This window comes from Coturnix japonica, chromosome 2 (genome assembly GCF_054131305.1).
Source record: "Coturnix japonica strain WE chromosome 2, WE-NBRP24, whole genome shotgun sequence".
NCBI classification, from domain to species: Eukaryota; Metazoa; Chordata; class Aves; order Galliformes; family Phasianidae; genus Coturnix; species Coturnix japonica.
This window is the reverse complement of record NC_140664.1, coordinates 127,402,472-127,425,427: the sequence shown is the minus strand read 5'-3', so window position 1 is coordinate 127,425,427 and position 22,956 is coordinate 127,402,472. Positions and strand designations below refer to the sequence as shown.

The 22,956-nt window shown below is 36.4% G+C and overlaps 1 protein-coding gene across 34 annotated transcripts in view; it reads left to right on the top strand.

Annotated features, from left to right (window-relative positions):
- The window catches only part of PARD3 (par-3 family cell polarity regulator), a 424,727-nt gene that overhangs the window by 195,691 nt on the left and 206,080 nt on the right, over positions 1–22,956 (top strand). For all 34 annotated transcript variants that reach the window (XR_014943142.1, XR_014943141.1, XR_014943139.1 and 31 more), the window contains 3 exons: positions 11,572–11,663; positions 14,315–14,398; positions 22,376–22,501. Coding sequence is in view for 30 of the 34 variants with exons in the window: in XM_085538903.1 (XP_085395029.1) it covers positions 11,572–11,663; positions 14,315–14,398; positions 22,376–22,501 (302 nt within the window). In the remaining 4 variants the exon portion in view is untranslated. The remainder of the gene's footprint in view (positions 1–11,571; positions 11,664–14,314; positions 14,399–22,375; positions 22,502–22,956) is intronic.

Below are 22,956 nucleotides of genomic sequence, written 5' to 3'. Positions count from 1 at the left end.
CTTTTGCCATTCTGTGCTGGAAGGCACCACAGCAGTACTGAGTACTATTTATTTTAAGTTTGATTTAATGCTTTTGATTAAAAAATTAATAAAATTGTCATAGAGCAGATTGTAACCCTGTAGGCACTTGAAATGGAGCATTCGTAAATGAAGCATTTACTGAAAAGTTTGAAATTGTTTCTCATGTTGACTTCAGCAAAACAAATTGAGCAAAGAACAGTGAAAAATACTATAGTATTTTCTGTTATTAAAATAGTGAATTTGTTTGGTGCCTCAGGTAAAATCTATGTTGTGCAAAAGACCGAATGCTACAGTGCAACACAGAATCCAACTGAAGAAATTTAAGTTGAGCTTTCTCTTTGAAGAATGGGATGATATGTGAAAAGTGACATGTTGCTATGATGCTCTGGAAAAGAGAAGTAAAAGGTGGAACTGCAAAATAGTAAAGTCTCATGACATTTTACACAGCAGCTGAGAGGGCAGGAGAGTAGAGTTGGGTGCGTCATGCTCCGGCAGCCAGGCCTGGTGCCCCACACCGCTGAATGCTGCTGCATGGCTGCACCCTATGAGCCCACATCCATGTTGTCCTTTAGTTGAGAAGAAGAGTCAACTTTAAGCTGTGCAAGGCACTTATCCCTTAACTCATACATGCATCTATGTGCTGTGTAAAACAGGTGCATAGGTGTTATTTCAATCCAACAAGGAGAATTTAAATCAAAATTTTAGCAAATCCTAGCAATGAGAACCAAAGATAAATCACTATTATCGTACTTTCCTTCAAGCAATATGATAAAAAATTATAGCTCTGTTTTTCCAGCTCTTTGGGCCAAGTGAACTTGGTGATTTTTATTAACACAAAAACAGAACCTTTGAAAGTTTCCTAAATGAGATGTAATTCAGAGTTAAAGAATACATGCCAACTTTAAACTCTAATGATGCTGGGACTTTTACCTTCTTAGTAAAGTTGTTGTATTTTAATAGCCTTTTTAAGAAGCAAGGTCTTTAATAAGCAGTCTGATGTCATCTCATAACGGTGCTGTGCCATGCTGAGAAAAATATCCAGAATTGAATTTTGTTATTAAAATGCCCATTTGAGTAAAACGATGTTTTGTGTGACAGAGAACAGAGCGCTATACTTTTAGCTTGCTTCTGAATTGACTCGATGCTCAGTACTCAAGGGAATCGAACTGTTCTGTTCTTAGCTGAAGCTAGTGAAATCCTTGCATGCTGATACAGATCTGCAAATCAAGCAACAAGGGACTATTTCAGATTAAGAATGGGGGGTGGGGAGTGGGGGGTAGGAGTAAGGATAAAAGAGCTCTGAGACCTGTTTGAAAATTGCCTAATGACAAATTCGAGTTGCTAAATAAGAAATGCTTTTTGTGTCATAAAAAAAAAAAAAAAAAAAGAGAGAGAGAGAGAGAGAGAAAAGAGAAAGTAAAAGAAAAAATCCTCAGAAGGATGAAAATCGCGTTCTTTGAAAAGGTGAGGTGAATAGTAATATATTCAGGAATATTACAGGAAAAATGTGATTTATGCAGAATTTTCTCCTTTCCTTTGTCTCGATATCAAGGGGAAACTATGTGACTCATCTATAATACATCTCTGCAGAAGTCTTTCAGATCTCTAAACTTATAGGTGGGGACATGTACATTTGGTTTTCTTCAGGGGAAAAACTGTGTGTCCCAATTTCGTCTATCCATTGTCATTTCTTTGGCTTTTAAAAATCACACAGAACTTAATGACTTCCTTTTTTATTTTCTGTTATTTTTATTTTTATTATTATTATTTTTTTAAACCTACATATAGAAAATCTATCTTGTCAAATTAAAGGAAAAGTTGTTTTAAATTCTGTTGTTCAACATTAGTTACAAGCAGGTGAACTCAGTGAGGCTCTATTTATAGGAGAGCTAATGGACTTGTCCAACCTGACCTACTTCAGATAGCAACTGAAAAAACAAACACGTTCAAGTCATACCCATGGAGGGTAGCTTATTTCCTCTTACTTTAAGAAAGAAGAACTGTCCTTGGTGTTGTGACATTCCAAATATACATAAATATTTAGAAGCCAACAAATCTATGTATTTGTATCCTGGGTGCCATAGTAACTCTCAGTGTTAGAGGTATATTATAATATATATATATATTTTCTTTCTAGAAATGCCAGCTTCTCCATATAAAGTAAATACTAGTTTTGTTTTTTGCTGTTCACAAAATCCCAGGTCTCTATAACCTAGAATTGTGGGGGTGGAAGAACTCATGTTTTTAAAGAAAACTATACTTTCTGTTGTAAAAGTAATCACTCTTGTCACTAAATAAAGCATTTTCAGTAAAAGGGCAGGTTTTTTTCTGTACATGTAGGAATTATTTGAGTTGATCAGTGGGGGTGGTGGAGTATGAGGATTTGTATGTACATAGAAGTTAACACGAGGAAAGGTGAAACAATGGTATGCTATGGCATCAGTCAGAAGAGGGATTCATACATGACAAATGCCACATTCATCTTAGCTCACCATGGGGGATGTCATGAGGTAATCTCTCTGTTATTCAAGGTAAGTGATAAAAGAGCCTACACAAACCAAGCCTGGCCTTTGGGATAAACTTTCCAGGGGAATTTAATTATGCGATGACCTATAATTGTAGCCTTGTTTCAAATAATGGTGATAACCATTTCCATTAAAAATATTTCCCATGACTTTGACATCAAAGTATGACTTTGATTCTGTATTTAATATGAACCCTAATATTTGTTTTACACTGACAGATCTTGGTGGTCTCTTTGTCAGACTATGAATCATATAAAAAGAGTCTAAAATTTCAGAGGTTTGAAAGTGGAAATAGTCTGCAGATAAGCCTTATTTAAAACAAACAAAGAACAGAGACTTTCTTCTGTGAAACTTATGAATTCTGAGAAAAAACAGAAGGTAGATAAAAAACTGTAACTGTGCAGATCCACAGAATGAAACCACTTTATTTTCAGGACAGCAATTAATCTTAGGTAACGTGATATAACCATACATAGATCTATAAGATGAATATTTTTCTTTGTAATACGGCGGAAACATCCATAATTTGTTATTGATCAAATCTTCAGAGAGCACTTTAGGTATGTTACTTAATATTGAAAGTGTGGCTCTCCATTCTTAACATATTTCAAATATTTACCATAGGAGCAGTACTTTCGGTTCACCTGAAACCTTTCGGTTGGCTTTCTGTCATCAGAGTGCTTTTTAAAACCTAACTTTAGTGGGCATGCCAATAGGCGGCACTATTGGCACTGAAATGGGCTGCCGGGTCATTTCCCAACCTGGGCTCCCTATTTCAGTCTTTCTTCTTGTAGGCGGCTCTATAAGTGAATAATCTCCAAAGTCAATTATGTAACAAAGTGTCTTCAGTTTTAGTCCTTCAGATGCCTTGCATCTGATAAAATGTTAAAAAATGATTATGGTTATGGGCTGCAACTGTTACCTGGTGATCAGAAAAAGAGGAGGTGAAGCTCATCTGGTATCTTCCAGCAGGAACAGGTGGTTTGTGGCCCAACATCCTGAGCTACTGTGAGACATTTAACATCAGTTTTTAAAAATGTCTCGTGCAAAATCTTGTCCGAGCTGTTATTGGCTTAAATTTGGGTTCCTGTAACTCATTTGTAAGTGAAAAGAAATTCCAAAAATTTTTGTGCTATTGTAATATTTTCTAAAATGCTTTGACCATTATGGCAACACATATCATTTGTGGGAGAAAAGCTATTGCAGAATGGCTCTATGTGTACTGCAATAACACTGGTTTGTCTTGAAAAATCCTTTAAATCTTGTGGGAAAAGCTACATATCTTCCTTACACACTTGATAATTACCATCTGTAGACAAACCTTGCTGTATGGATTCATTACAGCAGCCATCAGATTACTGTACAACTCCTTGCTCTGCCAAGCACCTTGCACTGTCAGCAGTCTCAGAGACGTCACTGAAATGTTGTGGAGTGGGATGCTGCTTGGTGAGGGGAATACTGATGTAGTTTTCACCTAAACAGTGAATAGAGGCTATGAAATATGATTACAGTGCACACTGAGAAATGACAGGATGGCTTGGGTTGAAAGTGACCTTAAAGATCATCTGGTTTCATGACTCCTGCCATGGGCAGAGATCTCTCACAAGGCCATGTTGCCTTGGGCTCCATCCTACCTGTCTGCGAACACCTGCAGGGATGGGGCACCCACAGCTTCTCTGGGCAGCACCGCCCTCTGAGTAAAGAATTTCCTCCAAACATCTAGTCTCAATCTCTCCTCTTATAGTTTCTCTTCAAGAATTAGCAATGCTTTAGACATAACTGTTTTTCGTTCTCTGTCAGATTCCATTTTCTGCCCTCTCCCCTGTACAGCTTTGTTGAGTTACTCATGTATTTGCAAAATCTTTTATTTTGCCTTGTTATTTCTCTGCTAAGAGGCACTGACCGTTGAGCAACATGAATTCACACAAACATGTTTCATCAGTAACAACAACAACAACAGAGTTTTAATGCATTTCTTACTGTTTGTTGGCAAGCTACCACTGTAAGGTCACGTTAAAACCCCTTCCTTTATAGGAAGAGCAGCAGCATCAGATAGGATGAGATTTGGAGGGAAGCCTGGACTGTGTGCTGCACAACTGGTGGTGGGGAGGGTGTGCCTGTGTTTATTTGGCTGGTGCTCCTTTCTGTTCATAATCTTTTTATTGAGGAGCATGGGAGGATTTTTGAAATGCTTCATCACAGTAAAATTTTTACTGCAAGTTTTCAGTCCCTTTCAAAATGATACTTAAGAATTTTAATTATGAGCAACAGTAAGGACAAACCTCTGTAACGCGTTTTGTCCAAAGTTTTCATTATTGTGAAGAAGCAGAGCCAGCAATATGTCTCAAGTTAAATCCTCTGATGGGAAAAGCTTTTGTCTAACCCACTGCAACTCTGAGGGCTCTCATACTTGTCTGTAGTACCTCCCATAAAAAGAATTAACAGACAACTGCAGTGTAATCCACTAAAAAGCCTTTTTAGTGAAAGCTGATTTAAATGGCCAAGCAACATTTGTGTTGTGCTCCTGTATTTAGCGTTGCTAGCTGTGTGATAGAGATGCGTGCTGTGTAATTGTTATAGAATAGATGAATGTGATTCAGTGACATAGCACAGACTGCTGAGCCCCAGAGGACCATGGACTCCAGTAAACCTCTAAACTAATACATGCTAGAAAATGATTGAGATACTACAGGGCTTGTCCAGTTTTTGTTAGTTGTTGCAAGGCTTTAAATGTGTGCTTTAAGACAAGACATTAAGTATGAAAGGAAATGGCAGATAGTCAAAACTGAATGAAGTATTGTAGTATTGTATAGGTTTATCAAAGGAAGATTGTATCAATCTATAATTTTTTTTCACCGAATGAATTTTTTTTAATTCTTTTTTTTTTTTTTTTTTTTTTTTGAGGACAAAAATAAATAAAAGATATCATTTAAATCTGTAAAAACATTTCCTTCCAAGGCAGTTCACAATAGAAATAGTGCTTTCATGAATCCAACCAGTTTTAAAGCTCAGCTTGATCCGTTTATTAAATGGGAAATAAGAGATGATTGCCTGTGATAGCAGGGGATGAATTTGATATTTATCAGGAGACCAAGGAAATCCCTTCCATTCTGTGCTCCTCTATGCCTGTATGATATCTATTCAGTGATTTGACTGAGCAAGGCAAATTTCATCTTGGATTAGTGAAGCATATAGAAACTATATGAATATTGCCATTTCCAATTGTGGGGTGACCGTGCTGCGCAAGTACGTGAACAACATAGGAGTGACTGACACGTAGCAGAATAATAACCCCATAAAAAAGACGAAAAAAAGGATTCAGCTGCTTCTGCTGTTTTTGTTTGTTTGTTTAAAGAGATGATGATTTAATGTAAGATTTCTCCCTTTTCCCCTCTGGACTGCTAATAATAGCAGTGCACCTAGAATAGAACCCACATGGATTACATAAAGCTCTTATCTAATTATATGTGCAGGTATATGTTTGTGTTCAAGAGGGAGAAATCATACTTTTTTTATTCAATAACTTTTGTTTTTTCCCCATGTGATCTTTGTAACCATTCTTCAGATTTGACTGAAAATTGCCCTTCTCTTGAGATTTGGCCAGTTAATCAAGAAGTGAGAACATTAGCACAAAAGCCTGATGCTGGTATATTTGTGCTAGTTAAGACTCAGGAAATAGGCCCCTTAGGAGCTGTTGCCTATCAAGCTTGATCATACAGAGAGAGAACCTGTGTTATGTTGCAAGGACCAAACAAACATTTATAAAACGCGGCAGCCAGGAGACTAATAGCAAATGTGGTCTCTTCTTCCATAATCATTACAGAGAAGAGCAAGAGAATAAAAGGAGAAACATGAAGGGAAGGGCATATTTTAATAACATAAGCCTTGTTTTTGTTGTATCCCAGCTGGGAAAAAATACTGGTGTGCAGGCTTTCAGAAGCTTCTCTTTATTGATAATGTATGTGTTCTTCTCTACTTGAAAATCTGAAGTATCTGTTGAAAGTTATATGCTGCTCCTTTCTGTTCATTATTCATGGTACTTTAATTCTCTGCACTAAGACTTAAAACATAAATGCTGGAAAGGAAACAAGCTTGATTACTCCAACACAGAGGCAGTGTAGTGAAAGGCTTCTCTTTGTAGAGGTGTGTATGTCAGATAAATTTATTTTACGCTGCTCACACTGGCAGCTCTGCATGCTTACCATAATGCTGGCCATTTCAGACCCTTCTTTCTGTTGCTAAAGTTAGGAAAAATGCTGAAAGTGTTGTATAATGAGGACAACCAACTCACACAAACATACTTTGCCGCAATTACTCTGCAGACTACTAAACATACAAAATGGGTTTAATTATGTTTTAAGAGATGGCTTCTTCATATAGCTCTTGTTATAACTCTTTTGTTGAGGCTATGTCCCTTGAACTGTTAACAACTTCAGGAGATGGGGGGGGGGGGGGGGGGGGGAAAGGTTTGTGTGCAATGGGAACAGATTTACTGAAGTTTATGGATAAATTTGTCAGACTTTCTACTTAAAGCCCTTGACACAACAGGCCAGAGAGGCTGCCCAGAGCCCACACTTTCCCAAAAGCAAGAGAATTCAAACCAGTTGAAAACACTGTTGTTCTATTTCCTATAACTATTATCACTAAAAATATCAAATTACTTTCTGAACAACAATGAAATAATTGTTATTTCTCTCTGAACTAGGGGAAAATAAAAAACCATCTTCTCTCCCTATTATCAATTACTGGTAGAATGGAGATACTGTTACCAAATTTGAGATTTCATTGTTCAAAGAGAGATACATGCATAACCCCTGTGTGCCTCAGAACCCATTTCCAGTCGTGCCTGGCTGAAGTAGATGGCAATCACAGCTCTGGCTGGGCACCTGGAGATGAAGAATGCACCAATGAAGCGTGGAGGAATGTGAGCAAAGAGCACGCTTTGTTCAGCCTCCATGGCTGCTATTGAGTTTTATGCAGGTAATTGTCAAAAGAAAAGCTTTAGGAAGGAACGTGAAGGAGGAAGATGAAATAGTTCTGCTTGTGTATTTGGAGAGCTCATCAGAAATGCATGGAGCAGCACAGATGTGTGGAAAAGTTCATGTTTGAAAATAAAGCAGAGACTGGTAGTAACTGTGGTTTAATCAGATGCAGGATCTGATATTTTGGTAATGAAAGATAAACGCTCCAGTAAGACTGGGAAAGCGAGGCTGGTTTCAAACTTGGAAGTTAAGCAGAAGGCAGTCTTCAATCTGCAGCCAGTGGTCATGGCTGTTTCCTAACTGAGTGAGATGGAGATCCTGAAGGAGAAATTATCCAAGAAAAGAGTCTATCTGAGTGCATGTATACTGAATAAGGTTCAGTGACAAAAGTAGCTGTGGGGATTCTGCAGTCATAAGGAATGATAGAGAAATCTTCAAGAATATGAAAAACAAAACAAAACAAAACAAAACAAAAAAAAAAGGAACTTCTGTGTATTTTGTGATTTACTGAAACTTGTGCAGGTGAACAGTGAAGTGCACCTTTTAATACATGGATCTGTTAACGCTCTTAGTCCATGTTGAGTAGTGAGGATTTTTTCCCTAGTGTTTGAGTAATAAATTTCATTACAGAATGTAGATCAATAGTGCTGCCGTGTAGTTGTTCACAAAGTTGATTGTTCTAAGACAAAGGAGTTTAAACAGACCCATCTAGAAGTAGGAACAACTTTTTAAGCCTCCAGTTCTCTTACCTAAAACAAATGTTAAGAACTGTTTTCTTGTTTTATGGCATTGTTCAAGGTGACCACTGGATTCTGTAACATCTGATTTAATAGCCTAAATACATGACAGGTGGCTTATGTGCTTTATCAGAAGCTACACCTGCGGCTGGTGGCCCAGTGAGGCTCTGGGGGGAAGGTCTGTGGGAAGAACCTTGGTTAACATAGGGAGTTGGTAGAGGATTGTGCTGGGTACTTAACACACATTGGGTGTGTTAAGTACATTGGAAGAGGTTCTTTGAATTTTCCTCCATGCTGTAAAAAATGATATGTCTGCTAACTACTTCAGTTCAATCTTGGAAGAAGCGTGTAGTATATGATACATCCATGAGAAGCTTTGTCTTTTAATATTACACCTATTGGTGATTTACAGAGATTGAAGAAACCTTATGAGTTTGGGAGTTTGATCAGATTGGTTATTTCTGGGAGTTAAGACCTGCAGTAATATCCATCTAGGCTCTCAGAACTGTCTTGCTGTTCTCAGTGTCTTCTTCTTGGCTTCCCTCACAACAGTGCGTACAGGTAGAACTTGCCTTTCAGAACAAACCTACTTTCCAAATAAAGAAATAATTGCTGGATGCAGAGATTTTCACAGCCAGTTACTTTCCATAGTAAATCAAAATTTTAAGTCAAATCTCTCTGTAGGTGTCCAATTTTCCCTCCATTCACTTCAGTGTAAATCAAAATCTGTGTTATTTTCAGCAGAAAAGAGTGTGTGATTACTGTAATAGAGAGGATTTTTAAAAAGATACATGGTACGTCTGTTCCTTATGGCAGTGCTGTAGTTAAGGTTGTGATTCCTCCTCTAAGCACCTATTTACGGGCACACAGATGCTGTTGATACAGATCTGTCTGCTGTCCGGGAAGAGCCAGACACAGACGTATAAGAGCTGCTTTTTTATAATTGCTTGGATAAATGACAGTGAGTCTGGTCCCAAACTGACTGTGTTTATAGTTCTCGATAAGAAAGACACAAAGCTAGAAGTGTTTTTGCCAGTTAGTGTCTGTTTAACTTAGCTTTTGGTTAGCAGATTTGGATGTGTCACGTCCTAATTTTGAAAGTTATGGTCAGGCTGTGGGCAGGTGAGCTGGTCGTGGCTGCACCCCAGGCTGGGCATGAGGATGGCAGAAGGAATCTCTGCAGTACAGGGTGGAACTGGTAGAAGGAAAATGGGATATGCTGCAGGTGGAGAGGCTTGGGTATGAACTGACATGGGGAGATTCTGGGAGTGAGAGTGAGGACACAAGACTAGGAAGAAAGATTTCCACAAGGCTTTAGCTAGTGCTGTGCACAGGGGACATAATCCAGGGGGACTTCAAAAGCTAGTCTGCCGAGGGGAAGTCCAAATAAGTGCCCTGAAAACTGTAGAGGACAAGGGGAAATTTTTTACTGACTATCAAGGGAATCACATAGGAGACTGAAGGTTGCTAATGCATAGGACCCATGGAGTGCTATATGAATGATGCTGCTCTTTTAACTACATAGATGTGTTTGCCCAAATAACACAACATAAAAGCTTTTGTTATGGTTCTTAGTGGAGGTGTATATACTAATAGGTAGAGTGCTATTCCAGTCTCTTCTTGGATACTTATTGTATGTTTGCTTGATAGCTGGCATGGAAAATTGTCCCAAATGCTGCATTAACAAAATACCATTTGGGATGACCTTTTACTAGGTATTTTTTCATGAACTCTGAATTTAAACTTACAGATTATAGTCCAGTGCAATATAAATACTTAAATAGGTCTCTGTAATCACCTGTGCCCCTCATTTTGAAACGAGAAACCCATGACAAGGATTTATGAAACAGGGTGTAACACCTCTTTTTAAAGGGAAACAACTGTAATGTTCAGATTTTCCTTTCTGTGTATTTTTTGCAAACTGCATTTAACCTTATAATTGAAATGGATATATGAATATTTATTTTTAGTCTTCGTTCCTTGTACTTGGTTGTACATACAGAGCTTCATCTGAAGCTACTAAACAGAAATGTAAGCATAACTAATGACATTTTTCATAATGTTCAGGTTATCGTTTACAGTGGGCTTATAAGCAACTTTTTCTATATGGAATATATTTTATTTTGAGTTGTTGTTTGCGTTCATAATGCAGTTCTAGGCAGGTTCAAGATGCTGGTTAACCTTTGAAATGCATTATTTGCCTACTACTTAGCAGATATGGATGATGAAGAAGTACACATTAAAGCCTCTTAAAACACAGGATCATCAATCTTCAAGTAGCTTGGCTTCATGCAGTGCTCTTCTCTCCAGGATGCACAAAGGCATAGCTACAGCTCATGGAAGCCTGATACATTCAGCCTCCTGCTTTGGCAGACTCTCAGTGGAAATGTCAGTTGGACATTACCAAGTGTCTCTGCTGTTCTTAAATGTCTCTTCAATAATTTAATATATTGTCTGTCTCTGTGTGCTGAACTCAAAACTTAGCACTTGTTTTTCTTACTCAATGGCACTGACTTTAGAATCTAAATCTGTGTTTGATTCCTTCTGCTCACGTTAATTATTTTTGGGTTGATCGCACAAGTAATTAAATCCTTAAGCTTTTAATGAGCAACATAGGTGTAAAAAGGGTTGTAGATCATCTTACTGGTGGTCCTTGTATTACCCTGATCTAATTTGAAAGTACAGCATTCCCAACCTTGACGTTAAAGTTGTGTTGGGTGAATAATGCATATGCTTTTTGGAAAGTCTAATTAAAAATAAAACCAGTTGTTATCATTAGAGCCTTGTGTAACTCTCTGATGTCAGCCATTCATGGCATGCCATGAATAAAGTCCTGTGATAAAATGTTTAAAGATGTATTGGTAGTTCAACAAACTACACAAGCCACAATTGTGTCTATTGTTTTTGCAAGTGAGACTTGGTGAGCTGTCTCATGACTTCAGCTGGATTTTTACTGACCAGCCCAGAAAGAACTCTGAGAGAGTTTGCACTCACACTGCTGGCTGGCAGCTGTCTTTCTGTTCAAGCTCACGTGCCTTCCAAACAGATATTGCCTGTGATAGCTTCTGTAGCTTCTATACATATTGGAAAGTTAAGATATAAAGCTGACTGTTATTACAGAAAAGCATACAGTGATGAAAGTGATTTCAAGCAGCAAATAAAAAGGCTTTATTTCACTTGCAGAAGCATATATTTCCACTTCAACTTTGGTAGCAGCCATAATTTGAAAATGGGATATTGTCATTATTACAATAAACAAAACTATTAAACATAGATTAATGAGATTTTATCCTATTTAATACCTAGGATGAAGATCGAACAGAGGAGGACAACAGCAGAGTCGAGCCTGTTGGACATGCAGACACTGGCTTGGAGAACAATACCAATTTTTCCCTTGAGTAAGTTACTGGCAGAACACTTTGTTTTAATGATGAGTTTTGAGGCTGATCATAGACTTGCAAAAACCTCAGGAGCTGCTTTTAAGAAATCGGGACAGCCTTTTTTAGGTCATGTATAGTTTTGTTTTTAAACAATTTATTTCACACACCCTTTTAAGGCAGTTTTTAAGAAGCTTAAAAAATCCTCTGTCAAGGATAAACATTGGACCCTTAGCGTTTCTAAGTGCTGATGCTAAGTGCTGATTTTCTGCCTCAAAGAAGACACTTATTTGATGGAACTCTGAAAACTTGGTGGAAGGAATTGGGTCAGTGGTAGTGCAAATAAATTAATGGACAGGAATTTCAGGGGGGGGAAATCTTATTACCTGTGAACTGTTAACAGTCCGCTTGGAAGGCATGTAGGGTCACAGAAGTTGCGTAGTCAAATGGTGACATCTATTAAACAATACCTGCTGAATTTACTTCATTCCATTTACAGAATCTCCTGTAAGTTCAAAAACTGCTTGTTCAATAGAATTTATAGAACTTCTGTCAGATTTAATACTTTTGGTGCTACTTTTAATTAACTCATTGGCCTTGCATCATACATGGCCTCTTTCTTTTCTGTTTTGATATCATACTTCCTTGTAAGTTTGTTTGAAGTTCTTGGCGCAAACTTATGAGAAAATCTGTGAGAAGCAGAATTGAAACAGTATCTCTAAGGAAGGGGCCATTTCTTTTCATTTTACAGAGCTTAAGATTTGAATTTGGAATGTAATTCTGGAAGAAAAACAGTAGAAGAAAAATGAATGTGTAGGCATTAAATGTATGTATTAGAAAATAAGGAAAGATACTGGCTCAAGCAGTAGATCAAGTTAAATAGTGTAGTCTGGCTGTGAGAACTGGACTTTTGTTTAGGCTGTTCTTCTGCCTAGGACAGTTCCAGGGGGATCACATGAATTTTGTTTTCTTCTTTCAGTTTTCTATTTTTATTTTTTAAACTATAATAGGAAAGTCAGAAAGAAAGTTGAATATAGGGGGCTATAAGTACACCAGCTGTAATAGATGTATTTTAGAAGGTCTTCAGGGAAGGTAAACAGGGAGACATTGCTTGATTCCTGTAGGCTGCTTTGCATGAAAGTTAATGAAAATGTAGCCTTACTGTACAGTGAGAAAAAAACAACCCAAATTAGCTGATACATAAACTGGGACAGGAAACATTGCCAAGTGCTGTAATATGATCAATCCTAAAATGCTTGTCCAAAGCTGAAGAATAATACTTTTTTTGGCTGCTGTCTCTCAGCTCTCCCACAGTTTCAATACTTTCTAGGGCTAAACAATGCTAACAGAGAATTTCCATTGTCTCATTTTAAAAAACGGCTAAAACCAGATACAAAACATAGTGTAAAACAAGCATAAATCTTACCGTAAAATTAAAAAAAATAAAATAAAATAAAATATGAAACACACTGGGTTACAGAATTTTTGTTGACTTCCTAACAATGTGTGATCTGGTTATTCTCAGAGCGCAAAGTTTTTGTGGTGCACCACCATATGATCAAGAGCCCATTGAAGGAAACACAAAATCTTTTACTGCTATCAGAGGGCATTGGTCTTGGTCTTTGCTCCATTTCTTGATTAAATTTGATTTGTATGCTTAAGAGAAACAAGCTTCTCAAAGATGTGTGTATGCATTATACACATATATATTTACATTGCCAGGAAACATGGAAAAGGTATGTAATGCTGGAGAGAGCCATAAGTCACAAATTTAGATTGTGGCTTTCAATCAGATCTGACACATCCAGATTTATGGAGAGGTTTGGCCTTTGTGCATTATTTTCTCATCTGGGTATTTATAACTCTTCAGGGTCTACAGGCTGTGCTCCACCTTTCCAGCTGTGTGCACGTTTCAAAATCATCAGTAGGTTTGGTCCAAATTTATTTCCAGAATCTTTGCAGATACTTTTCCTGAACTTGTGCTTCCCTCTTTCATTTATACCTTTGGCTGATAGAAGGTAAAACTGAAAACAAAATGGATGGTTGCTTCAGGAGCACATGTGGTTTTTTGGGAATGTTATAGATACATCTTAAAGGGGAAACTTTTATTCTTTTATACTTCTATAGATACAGGAAGCTTTCAATAAAAGAAGTGGCAACACAATAAAGCTAGAAAATTAGTTGTAAAAACAGAAGAATGTAAAGAGTTACAAATTTAACAATCTTTGTTTAATTAAGGAGTAGTTTTGTTAAGACAAATATTAATGCTTGGAGTTGGGTCTCCCTAAAATAAACAAACAAAGCATGCTACTGTTATGATCAGATTTAGGTTTTTGTCTGTGGCACTTAAGATATTTCTGTTTGGCAGTGCAAACAGTTAAAACTCACTTTTTGATATGAAATAGAACAATATGCATGTGATGATTATGCTTATTTTGATACAGCAAGGTATCAGTTGCTTTAATATTCACTTGTTTTATTAATGAAACTATTTTTGATGATTGATTTCTTTTCATGCCATCAGATTACTGTTCAGGTATGTAGCATTCAATGATGCTTTCATCACCATGATGTAATTTTTGGAATGTTTTTGTTTTCTGTGTATGTTTGTGGGGTTTTTTGGTTCATTCACGGTACATGTTCATATTCCCTCATTCATCGTTGTCTCACAGTGATATGGTAAAGCTCGTAGAAGTCTCCAACGACGGTGGGCCTTTGGGAATCCATGTAGTGCCTTTCAGTGCCCGAGGTGGAAGGTAATGTATCGTGTAGGATTTTAATTGAATCATAACTTGCTGTTTTGTCTTAGTTATGTTAATTCTTATATTGTGTGCATTTGGTTTATGTGGAGTATTGAATGTTTCTTAAAAGGAATCCTCAATGATTAAGAAAGGAAAAAATGTAAGTTTACTGACTGTATCCTATAATGTAAATGTTCTACTTAAAATAAGTTGGAATTGCAGGATTGTAATGTGATCCCATGGTAAACTGAGGTATTAGGATGTTTCCCTTCGGGCCCTTATAAATTATAATCTGCTTCTTTAGTTCAGGTGGATATTTAGGCAGCATTTCCCCACTGACGCTTTATAGCTACATGTTCTGAAATATCAGTTCTAAAACAGAGGCTTCCTGCATCTGCACTTGATAAGAGTGGAAGGAAAAACAATCATTATTCTTGTGATATTTGGTGTTGTCCCATCTGTTGGTGTTAAAAGTACATAGCAAGAAAAGTTGAAACGTTTTGTTTGTGGAGAAGATTAATGTGATTCGATTAACTCAGAAGCTGGACTTACTACAGCTGGGATGGTTTTTTAAGTGCATAGAAAATCATCTACTTTAAAAAAATAATTGAGGGGATTATAATAGTAAACAGTGTGCAGCACCTCTAATGCTTGCTTTGGTAGAGATTTAGCATTTAGGGTCTTTAATCAAAACACTTACAGTCTGAGAAAAATAGCTTTGCTGTCTTAGTAATTAGTGGTGGATTCAAAGCTTTTATGTATGTTGAAAAAAAAAATTGTCACCGATGGCAGCAAATTTTATTTTGTTGCAGAATCAGCAGTGCTCTGACCTACCTTGACTGTTTCTTTCTCCCTGCAGCTGTCTACTGCGTCCTCCTTCATTTGGGGACAGGGGTATCTGCTGCTATAGAGAGCTGCATTTACTCTGAGCTGAAAAAGCTGGTGGATAGAGACACTTGTGTCCGTGGCCTCAGAGAGTGGGGGATCAGCCAGGGTTGGAGAGGACCTTACTGCTTACAAAGCACTTTCCCCGTGCTTTCCATGTAATTGTAGATTTGGAGGAAGATCCAATGCTCTTCTGCCCACTTACTGCTTGCTCCAGCACCCGACTGTCCCTTCCTTGATTGCAAAGCACTGCTATGTGCTACACTGAGCAAACTTATTTGGGCAATAGTTCTTCTCAATAAAAACATAAATATACAAAACTAAAGTCAATAAAGACCTTAAACAATGTTCACAAAGAAAAAATCGGATATATCGTGTAGCTTAGTGTATAGCCTATTCCGTTTGCCCATCATGTTTTTCATTTATTTGATGTTCAGTTGCAGTTATCCTGTACTTTCAATTCTTTTCTTCCTGTTCCTTCCATTGCATTTTGAAAATGTTCCATAAATAAGCAGTGATAAACTCATAAAGCGTAAAAGCACATTGATTTTCCCCTTTCTCATATGTAGTCAGTAGGGGCTTTCTCCCACCAAAAAGAAAGTAAGCATGTAGAAAAAGAAATGTTTCACATCTATGCTCTTTCCTTATTTTGAGAAAACATTTGTCTCTTTTGTGGAAGGCTTGGATTTGGAGTAAAATCTGTCTTCTGTATTGACTTTTGATCTTGAACAAAATTTGTGAGGCCTTCTTTATGTATGCTTAGATGCTACTGATTATTTCTACTGGAAAAAAAAAAAGAGGTTTTATTTCTTAATGAAAATTAAACTCTCAGTTATTCTCTGGGAAAAGTACTGTGGATTTATACAGACATGATCATACTTTCATTTGCTTATTATCTGTCTGTTTCTACCTCTACAAATCCATCTGTCCTTTATTGGCCCTTTTGATCATATGCTTTAGGTAACAGTTTGTTCACCTTGTCAAAAGGGAGAAGGGGTATACATATTCATCACCTTATGGCTTGAAATTTGTTGAGATAAAAGTTTTGTTTACAAAATCTGCTTGCACATTTTTTAAATGGTACAGATGAGATGGTAATCATAATAGGAGGCATGAAAATGAATGCAGAGAGAAAGTAGTGAACACTAAAGTGTTTAGGTAAAGAGAACAGAGAGGAAAAGTATGAGAAGAATGAGAGAGAAGCATAAAGGGAAAGAAAGTTTTCAGTCTGTGCAAAACTACAGAAGAAATAGGTGATCAGCAACAAAGCACTCAGGTTTTGCAAGTTTAATAATGATTATATCCTAATTTACCATTAGATTGCCTTTTCTACTTTTAAGAATCTTCGAAATCTTCTCAGGATCCATACAGTTCCTGAACTTTTACCATATCTTTCTGTGAAAGGAGGTTCAGCTGACACAAGGCATATATGAAATAACATCAGAAATCTCTGTGAATAACAGTGGGGAAAGCTCCATAGTCCCAGGACTACTGTAAAGTCTATGTTATTAAAATAGAATAGAAAAGGATTTGGATATTCGCTTGGAAATCCTAGGAAAGCACTACCATTAATAAGTATCAGACGTTATTTTGGTGCAGAGCACTAATTCTGTGAGGCTTTGCCTGCTGTCCTTGCTATCAAAACATGCCAGGGAATCCAAGATAAACTCTACTTCTGGAACCTGGCAGCTAGAAATACTTAGGGCGTTTAGGATATATAACCTGAAAACACAGATTAAGAACGTTATGGAAGTCTGAGGATGATGGGAAAAATAGGAGGGTGATTTTTCTTGTCAGTTTAAATCACAAAGTTAACAAATTTTATTAATTAGGGAAAAACAAAATCTATTTAAAATGATACATATAAAATCCCTATCCTAGAAAATTGTTACACATTCTTCTGTTCTGTAGTTCTCTTATTTTTGTGCTTTTAGTAGAAGTGCCATTTATTTTCTAGAGCTTATGAATGAGTTTGTATTTCACTGTAAAACTTTGGTTCTTCTTCTCAAGACACAAAGAAAAGTCACATCTTATGGCTATTGTGTACACTGAGATCCCTTCATACCACCTTAAAGGTGTCTTTCTAACAGTCCTATTGTATTTGATCGTCTAGTCAGTATGTATTAACTTCTTCTTCATTTCCAGCCTTTTAAGTCTCAAAAGTAGCCATTGGGAAAAGATTCCTGTGGAGTAAATGTAAATTCCTTCACTCCTTTAGCTGAATTCAAGGCTCTCTTTGTGTGATCTCATCCTTTTAAAAGTTACATAAACTTAATTTGAAGAATATTCAAGCTGAGATGTTGAGGAGTGGTTGCCAAAGATTGGAAATTGATTCAGGAGTTCAGGCCTGAAAGCTGATAAAGTTATTTTAGTGCCCTGCAGTAGCTCAGTGACGTAAATGTTGTGCAAAGAAGTTTATGTGCAATTTAGCATTGATCAGCCACGATAATTTAACTTGAACAAACAAGCCGGTTTGCTGACTCAGACCTTCCACTCTTAGGAAATTTGCACCATACTGGTGTTCCCGTAGTGCATCTCAGAGGTCTCTCAATGTTGCGTGGTTTGTGGGAAGCTGCTACACAACTGCTTTTAAATCAATCATTATTTTTGTCCCTTAATTGAGTTTTTGCCTTTTCATGCTGGTGACTTTACATAGACATCTAAATAGGTTATTTTCTGTTCTGTCTGATTTGATTATATTAGTTAGTTTGTAGGTAATAGGTAAATAACTTCAGCTTGTACATGCAATGGGCATTGATGGCTGAATCGTCTTCTGGATGTTCAAAATCATATTTTTATTACTCTCGTGTATATACACTGTCAGTTTTTATTATGACAAATTATCATCATTTCCATACAGCTGGGTGGCATGTGGGGAGTTCACAGTTTCAAAGAACTACTCAGAAAAACTCAGGCAATTTAAATGCCAATAAAACACTTGCCACTTATTTCTAGTTTTATCATTGGTTGTAATTTGTATTTAGAATCAAAATGTTAACTCATGTAGCTGAGTTTATTTTAATTGTATAATTAGAGTAATGAACCTTGTGGAAATACAGTGGTGCAAATGCTAATATAATCTAAGCTGTTTACTTTCCCAATTATGTATTTAAAACAAATACTAAGATAGATCTCTGTACTTTGATACTGTTTCTGTTCTGTTCCCATATCAGTTAATGCTAGCATAAAATAGCCCAGCTACCAAATTTCCACCAAATTGTTGTTCCTGTAGGGTTGCAGCCTTGCTATGTGTTTGCAGAGTACAGATATTCATACATTTAACTCCACAGCTTACATTGCAGAACATATTTACTGACTTTAACTGAAAAGATTAAGCAAATACAAATGCGTACATATATTTTATGCATTGCATACACTGTTGTGTTCAAACATACATAAGAATTTATATATATCTATACTGATTTCAGTATTTTAGACTAGATTATTTACAGCATTTCAAAAATTGTATGCTCTCCTAACATAGGAAAGATAATACTGAAACTGCGATAGAGCTACTTCTCAACTTATTGGAGTTAATGCTGGTACCATGTGGCAGGGAAAAAATCCAATTAGTTTTGTTTACCATATCAGATCCATTCAATTTATCTGCACCTGCTGCAATATCAAACATGAGTTCCTGTAATGCCTTTTTTAGACTAAAATTCAAACATCAGACAATAATATGCTGAAAAAATAATGTACAAAATTTTGTTACTAAAATTTTCAGGTGTGTCCATTTTCTACAAGTTCTAGGACAATTTACTCTCCTAAACCACGTGCATAAATCATTTACAGAATAATATCTGAAAGGAACTTTGTTCCATATGTCTCTTAAAAAAATAAATAAAAGAGAAGTTAGGCGTTGTGAAGATCCTGGTTTCAAATTTGAGGTAGGCCTTCATCCAGCCTTGGGTGTCCTCAGCTTTATGTGCCTGAGTTAGGCTAGCTGTAACATTTGTTAGAAAGAAAATCCCACGTGAGCACCATATGTTACATCTGAGATGTGCAATCTTGCATTAGGAGAACTCATAGCCTTTGTTTAATGAGATTATTTGCAATTTTGACTGGCAGCTCGCTTATGTGTTACGTTACCATTGGTTTAAGATTAGTATGATTTCTACTAGATTCAAGGATGGAGGTAGGTGAATTTAATTTAAGAAATGAGAAACCATACATAAAGATGTGCCTTGCATTAATAATTTATTAATATTACTTCAGAATGCAAATTAGTAGAAAGTTATTTTTCTAGAAAAATGCTATGCAAAAGCCATTAATAGGCCAATTGCCTTGTATTTGTAAGTACGTGCAGATGTTGCAGTGAAGTAATCATAGCATTTTACATAGCAAATAATCACCATAGTGTTAACTTTGAGTATTGTAGTTTATGTAAATATATGTTCATGTTAATATCTTGAGATTTCTGATCTATAGCCATAAAACAAAGGGTCTTTTACACTTACTATGTATGCTGTTGTGTAACTTCCAAATTATGAATTCTGTGGGCACTGTAGTGGGCATACCCACGTGGAACTGTTGTTGGGCACGAAGTGAGAGGAAAGGAAGAGCAGACACAGCCCTTCCCTCTCCTCCCTCAAATATCGTTGTGCTTTTCTCTCAAGTGTAATCTTCTCACTTTTGATATTTGATTGCTCTTCCCCTGTTAGAATACATCTCCAGTAACTTCACATTGTGGGCTCTACTCGCATTGTCTACTCAGAGAAATTCAACAGTTTACATGTGAAAATTTAGCAAATTTGTTTTCTGAACATCAGTTTGAAATATATGAAAGCTGCAAGTCTGATAAAACAAATGTACTGAAGTCATACAGGTGTTTGTCTTTTTCTTAGAGAAATGGAAATATTTTTATCATTGACATTCATAAATATTATGGTAGTTCTTTCTGAAACTAAATACATAATTCTTTAAGTTTTGTTTTCTAGAATTAATGGTTACAAACATAGCCTGAGATTGTACTCAAGGCTTATAGGAATGAATACAAGTAAAGAGGGACAAATATTTTAAAATTTTCTTCTGTGCTTTACTTCCTTTGATAATTCCTCAACAAATCAACAAATTTTAGCACAATTACTACAACACAACATAATCATTTAGCTACTGTTTGATTGCTATGGACTCTAAGATTTTTTATTTCATGCACACTGTTACGAACTATTTGTGGGAATGGGAGACAGTAAAAACTTAAAACCATCTCAGCAGTACTTCTCAGATTAAATCCAAAAAGTGAAGTGTTTTGCTATCTAGGTGACTACTATCTAGGTTTTTGCTTTGGAAAACACTTTTTACTTCTTTATTTTGTTATTCTTAGAGGAGATGCAGGGTTGTTGGAAGGAATCTGCAAAGCCAGAGCATATCTAGGTGGAATGGAGAAGGATAGGACTAGATACATACCAGTATCTATTTTGTTTTCCAAACATTTTCTGAAATGCTCAGATTCTATAGGAATAATACTTTACCTGGATAGAATGTATCTGGTCATTGTGTTTGCCGTTGTTACTGCAAAGAAACAGATTGCTAATTGTGACAGCTGAACTGAAGCCAAGCCCTGTCACAGCATCGGTGACTGCACCCAAGCGGTCCATTGGGAACCAGATGGGAGTGGTGAAGGTTTGCTGCTGATGGGAGCTGCTCAGGTTGAAGATTAGGCATGCATTATGGTAGATGTTTGTAAAATACACCGTATCATCTGAAGGCAGAATAGTACCAGCTAAATGTTAGTGTCTAATTCAGACTTAGTTTGATGATTTGTGTTGTCAAAATGATTTATGTTGTTTTTCTCAGAGTCTGTTTACATGTACAGATCCTTTCAGCAACATGCCTTAATGTCTCTAGAAGGTTCCAAAGTGGAAATACTAAAAAATTGTTTCTCTTACTCCTTCATCTGGCTTGTACAAGAGAAAGCATGACTGTTCTGTAAAATAAATGTCTTGCATATGTTGGTAGTATCTTGAGAAATGAAGAATTTAAATTGGAAGACAAAGTTAAAGCTATTTTTTTCTATTCTGACCCATTTGATGAAGTGCTCAAGTGCACATCTAACTTTTGAATCATGAGGAGTCCATTTAATCATCACTGACTACTCATTTTCTTTGAGGTACGTGTGAACCTACAGTGCTATGTTTATTGCAAGTTTTGTTCTAAAAGGCATATTGTGATCTTGCAATTCCTGTCATGCAGCTAAGAGTTACCTTGGATGCTCTGAATTTGACCCTCTAACACAGTCTTTGCAATTTCACTATGAAGCTGATATTTAAAACAAACAAACAAACAAACAAACCACAATTCAGTGTTGATGCAAGAATCATCCTGAAGATTTAATTCTTCTTCAAAACAACACTTCATATATTGAAATATCACTGACTTTTCAGACAGCCCTACCAATACTTCAGAAATTCCCTCTTCGGGATCCATTTCATAATTTCAAGCTGAACATTTATTTGTATTTTCTCTCTCTGAATGTCAGCAAGATGACACAGTACATAAGCACTAAGGCAGAGGTGGTCAACTCATTGCACAGAAGCTATCAAATGGTAATTGTTTCCAGTTATTACTGATCCAGTTCATCTAAGATAATAGAGTGAATTAAAAGTGACATTTACGTTTTTATTTTTAGTTTCCTCTTTGCTGTTGTGCAAGAAAAATTAAAGCTTACAATAAATGCATGAGATGACCCCATATTTCACTTGCACAGGAGCAGTAATGAATGGCTGTTATACCCTCTGCTAATTCAGAAATTCAAATTTTAAGTTGAACTTGTTCAGCTTCAGTTAACCATTAGAAAAGATGTAGAACTTCTTGGTGTCAAGTTCTTCTCTTCAGATATCTATGCCTTTTGCAAGAATAGTTCTGATGTCATCATACTCACTGCTCTTCTTATACTCTTAAATGACATGCTGGTTTCACCTAGGGTCTTTGTTTCATGAATTCAGGTAATGCTTGTAAATTCTTTGAAAAGCTGGTATCCTTCTCTCAGATGAAGATGTTTTAAAATTTAGTTTCTATAATGAATATGATAAAATGTTAAGTCAGTATGATGCTGTATACTGCAAACTGCTGGAACTGTAATCACTTATAATCTTAATGTTCCAGAACCCTGGGGCTACTAGTAAAGCGGCTGGAGAAAGGTGGAAAAGCTGAACAAGAAAATCTTTTTTGTGAGAATGATTGTATCGTCAGGATTAACGATGGAGACCTTCGGAATAGGAGATTTGAACAGTAAGTTTAGATACTGCATGATACATTTTGTTATTTAATTTGTTAGCACTGCACCATGCAGTAGTTTGGGGCAATAAAAGATCTAAACTTTATTTTGTCCAACATAGCTATAATATAAAAATTCAAGATTACTCTTGTCATTACAATATACACAGTTCCTATTTGATTATTTTTGCTGTGGTTTTGAATGTTACAGACTTTACCCTTTTGCACTGATAAACTGTTTACCATAAAGTTCCCATGTGATTTTTGCTTTTACATCATGTTCATTGTATACAAAGATCAGAGAGGCTGAATTTTTTAACATCTTAAAAATAATTGTAATCTCATGTGTGGAAACTAAAGGGACTTTATAGACAAACTTTCTAGAGAAGTTTAAGACATGATACATTTTTTGCATGGTGGAAGTCTGAAGCTGGTAGAATCCTGACATGGTGAATGAGAAAGACTTTAAA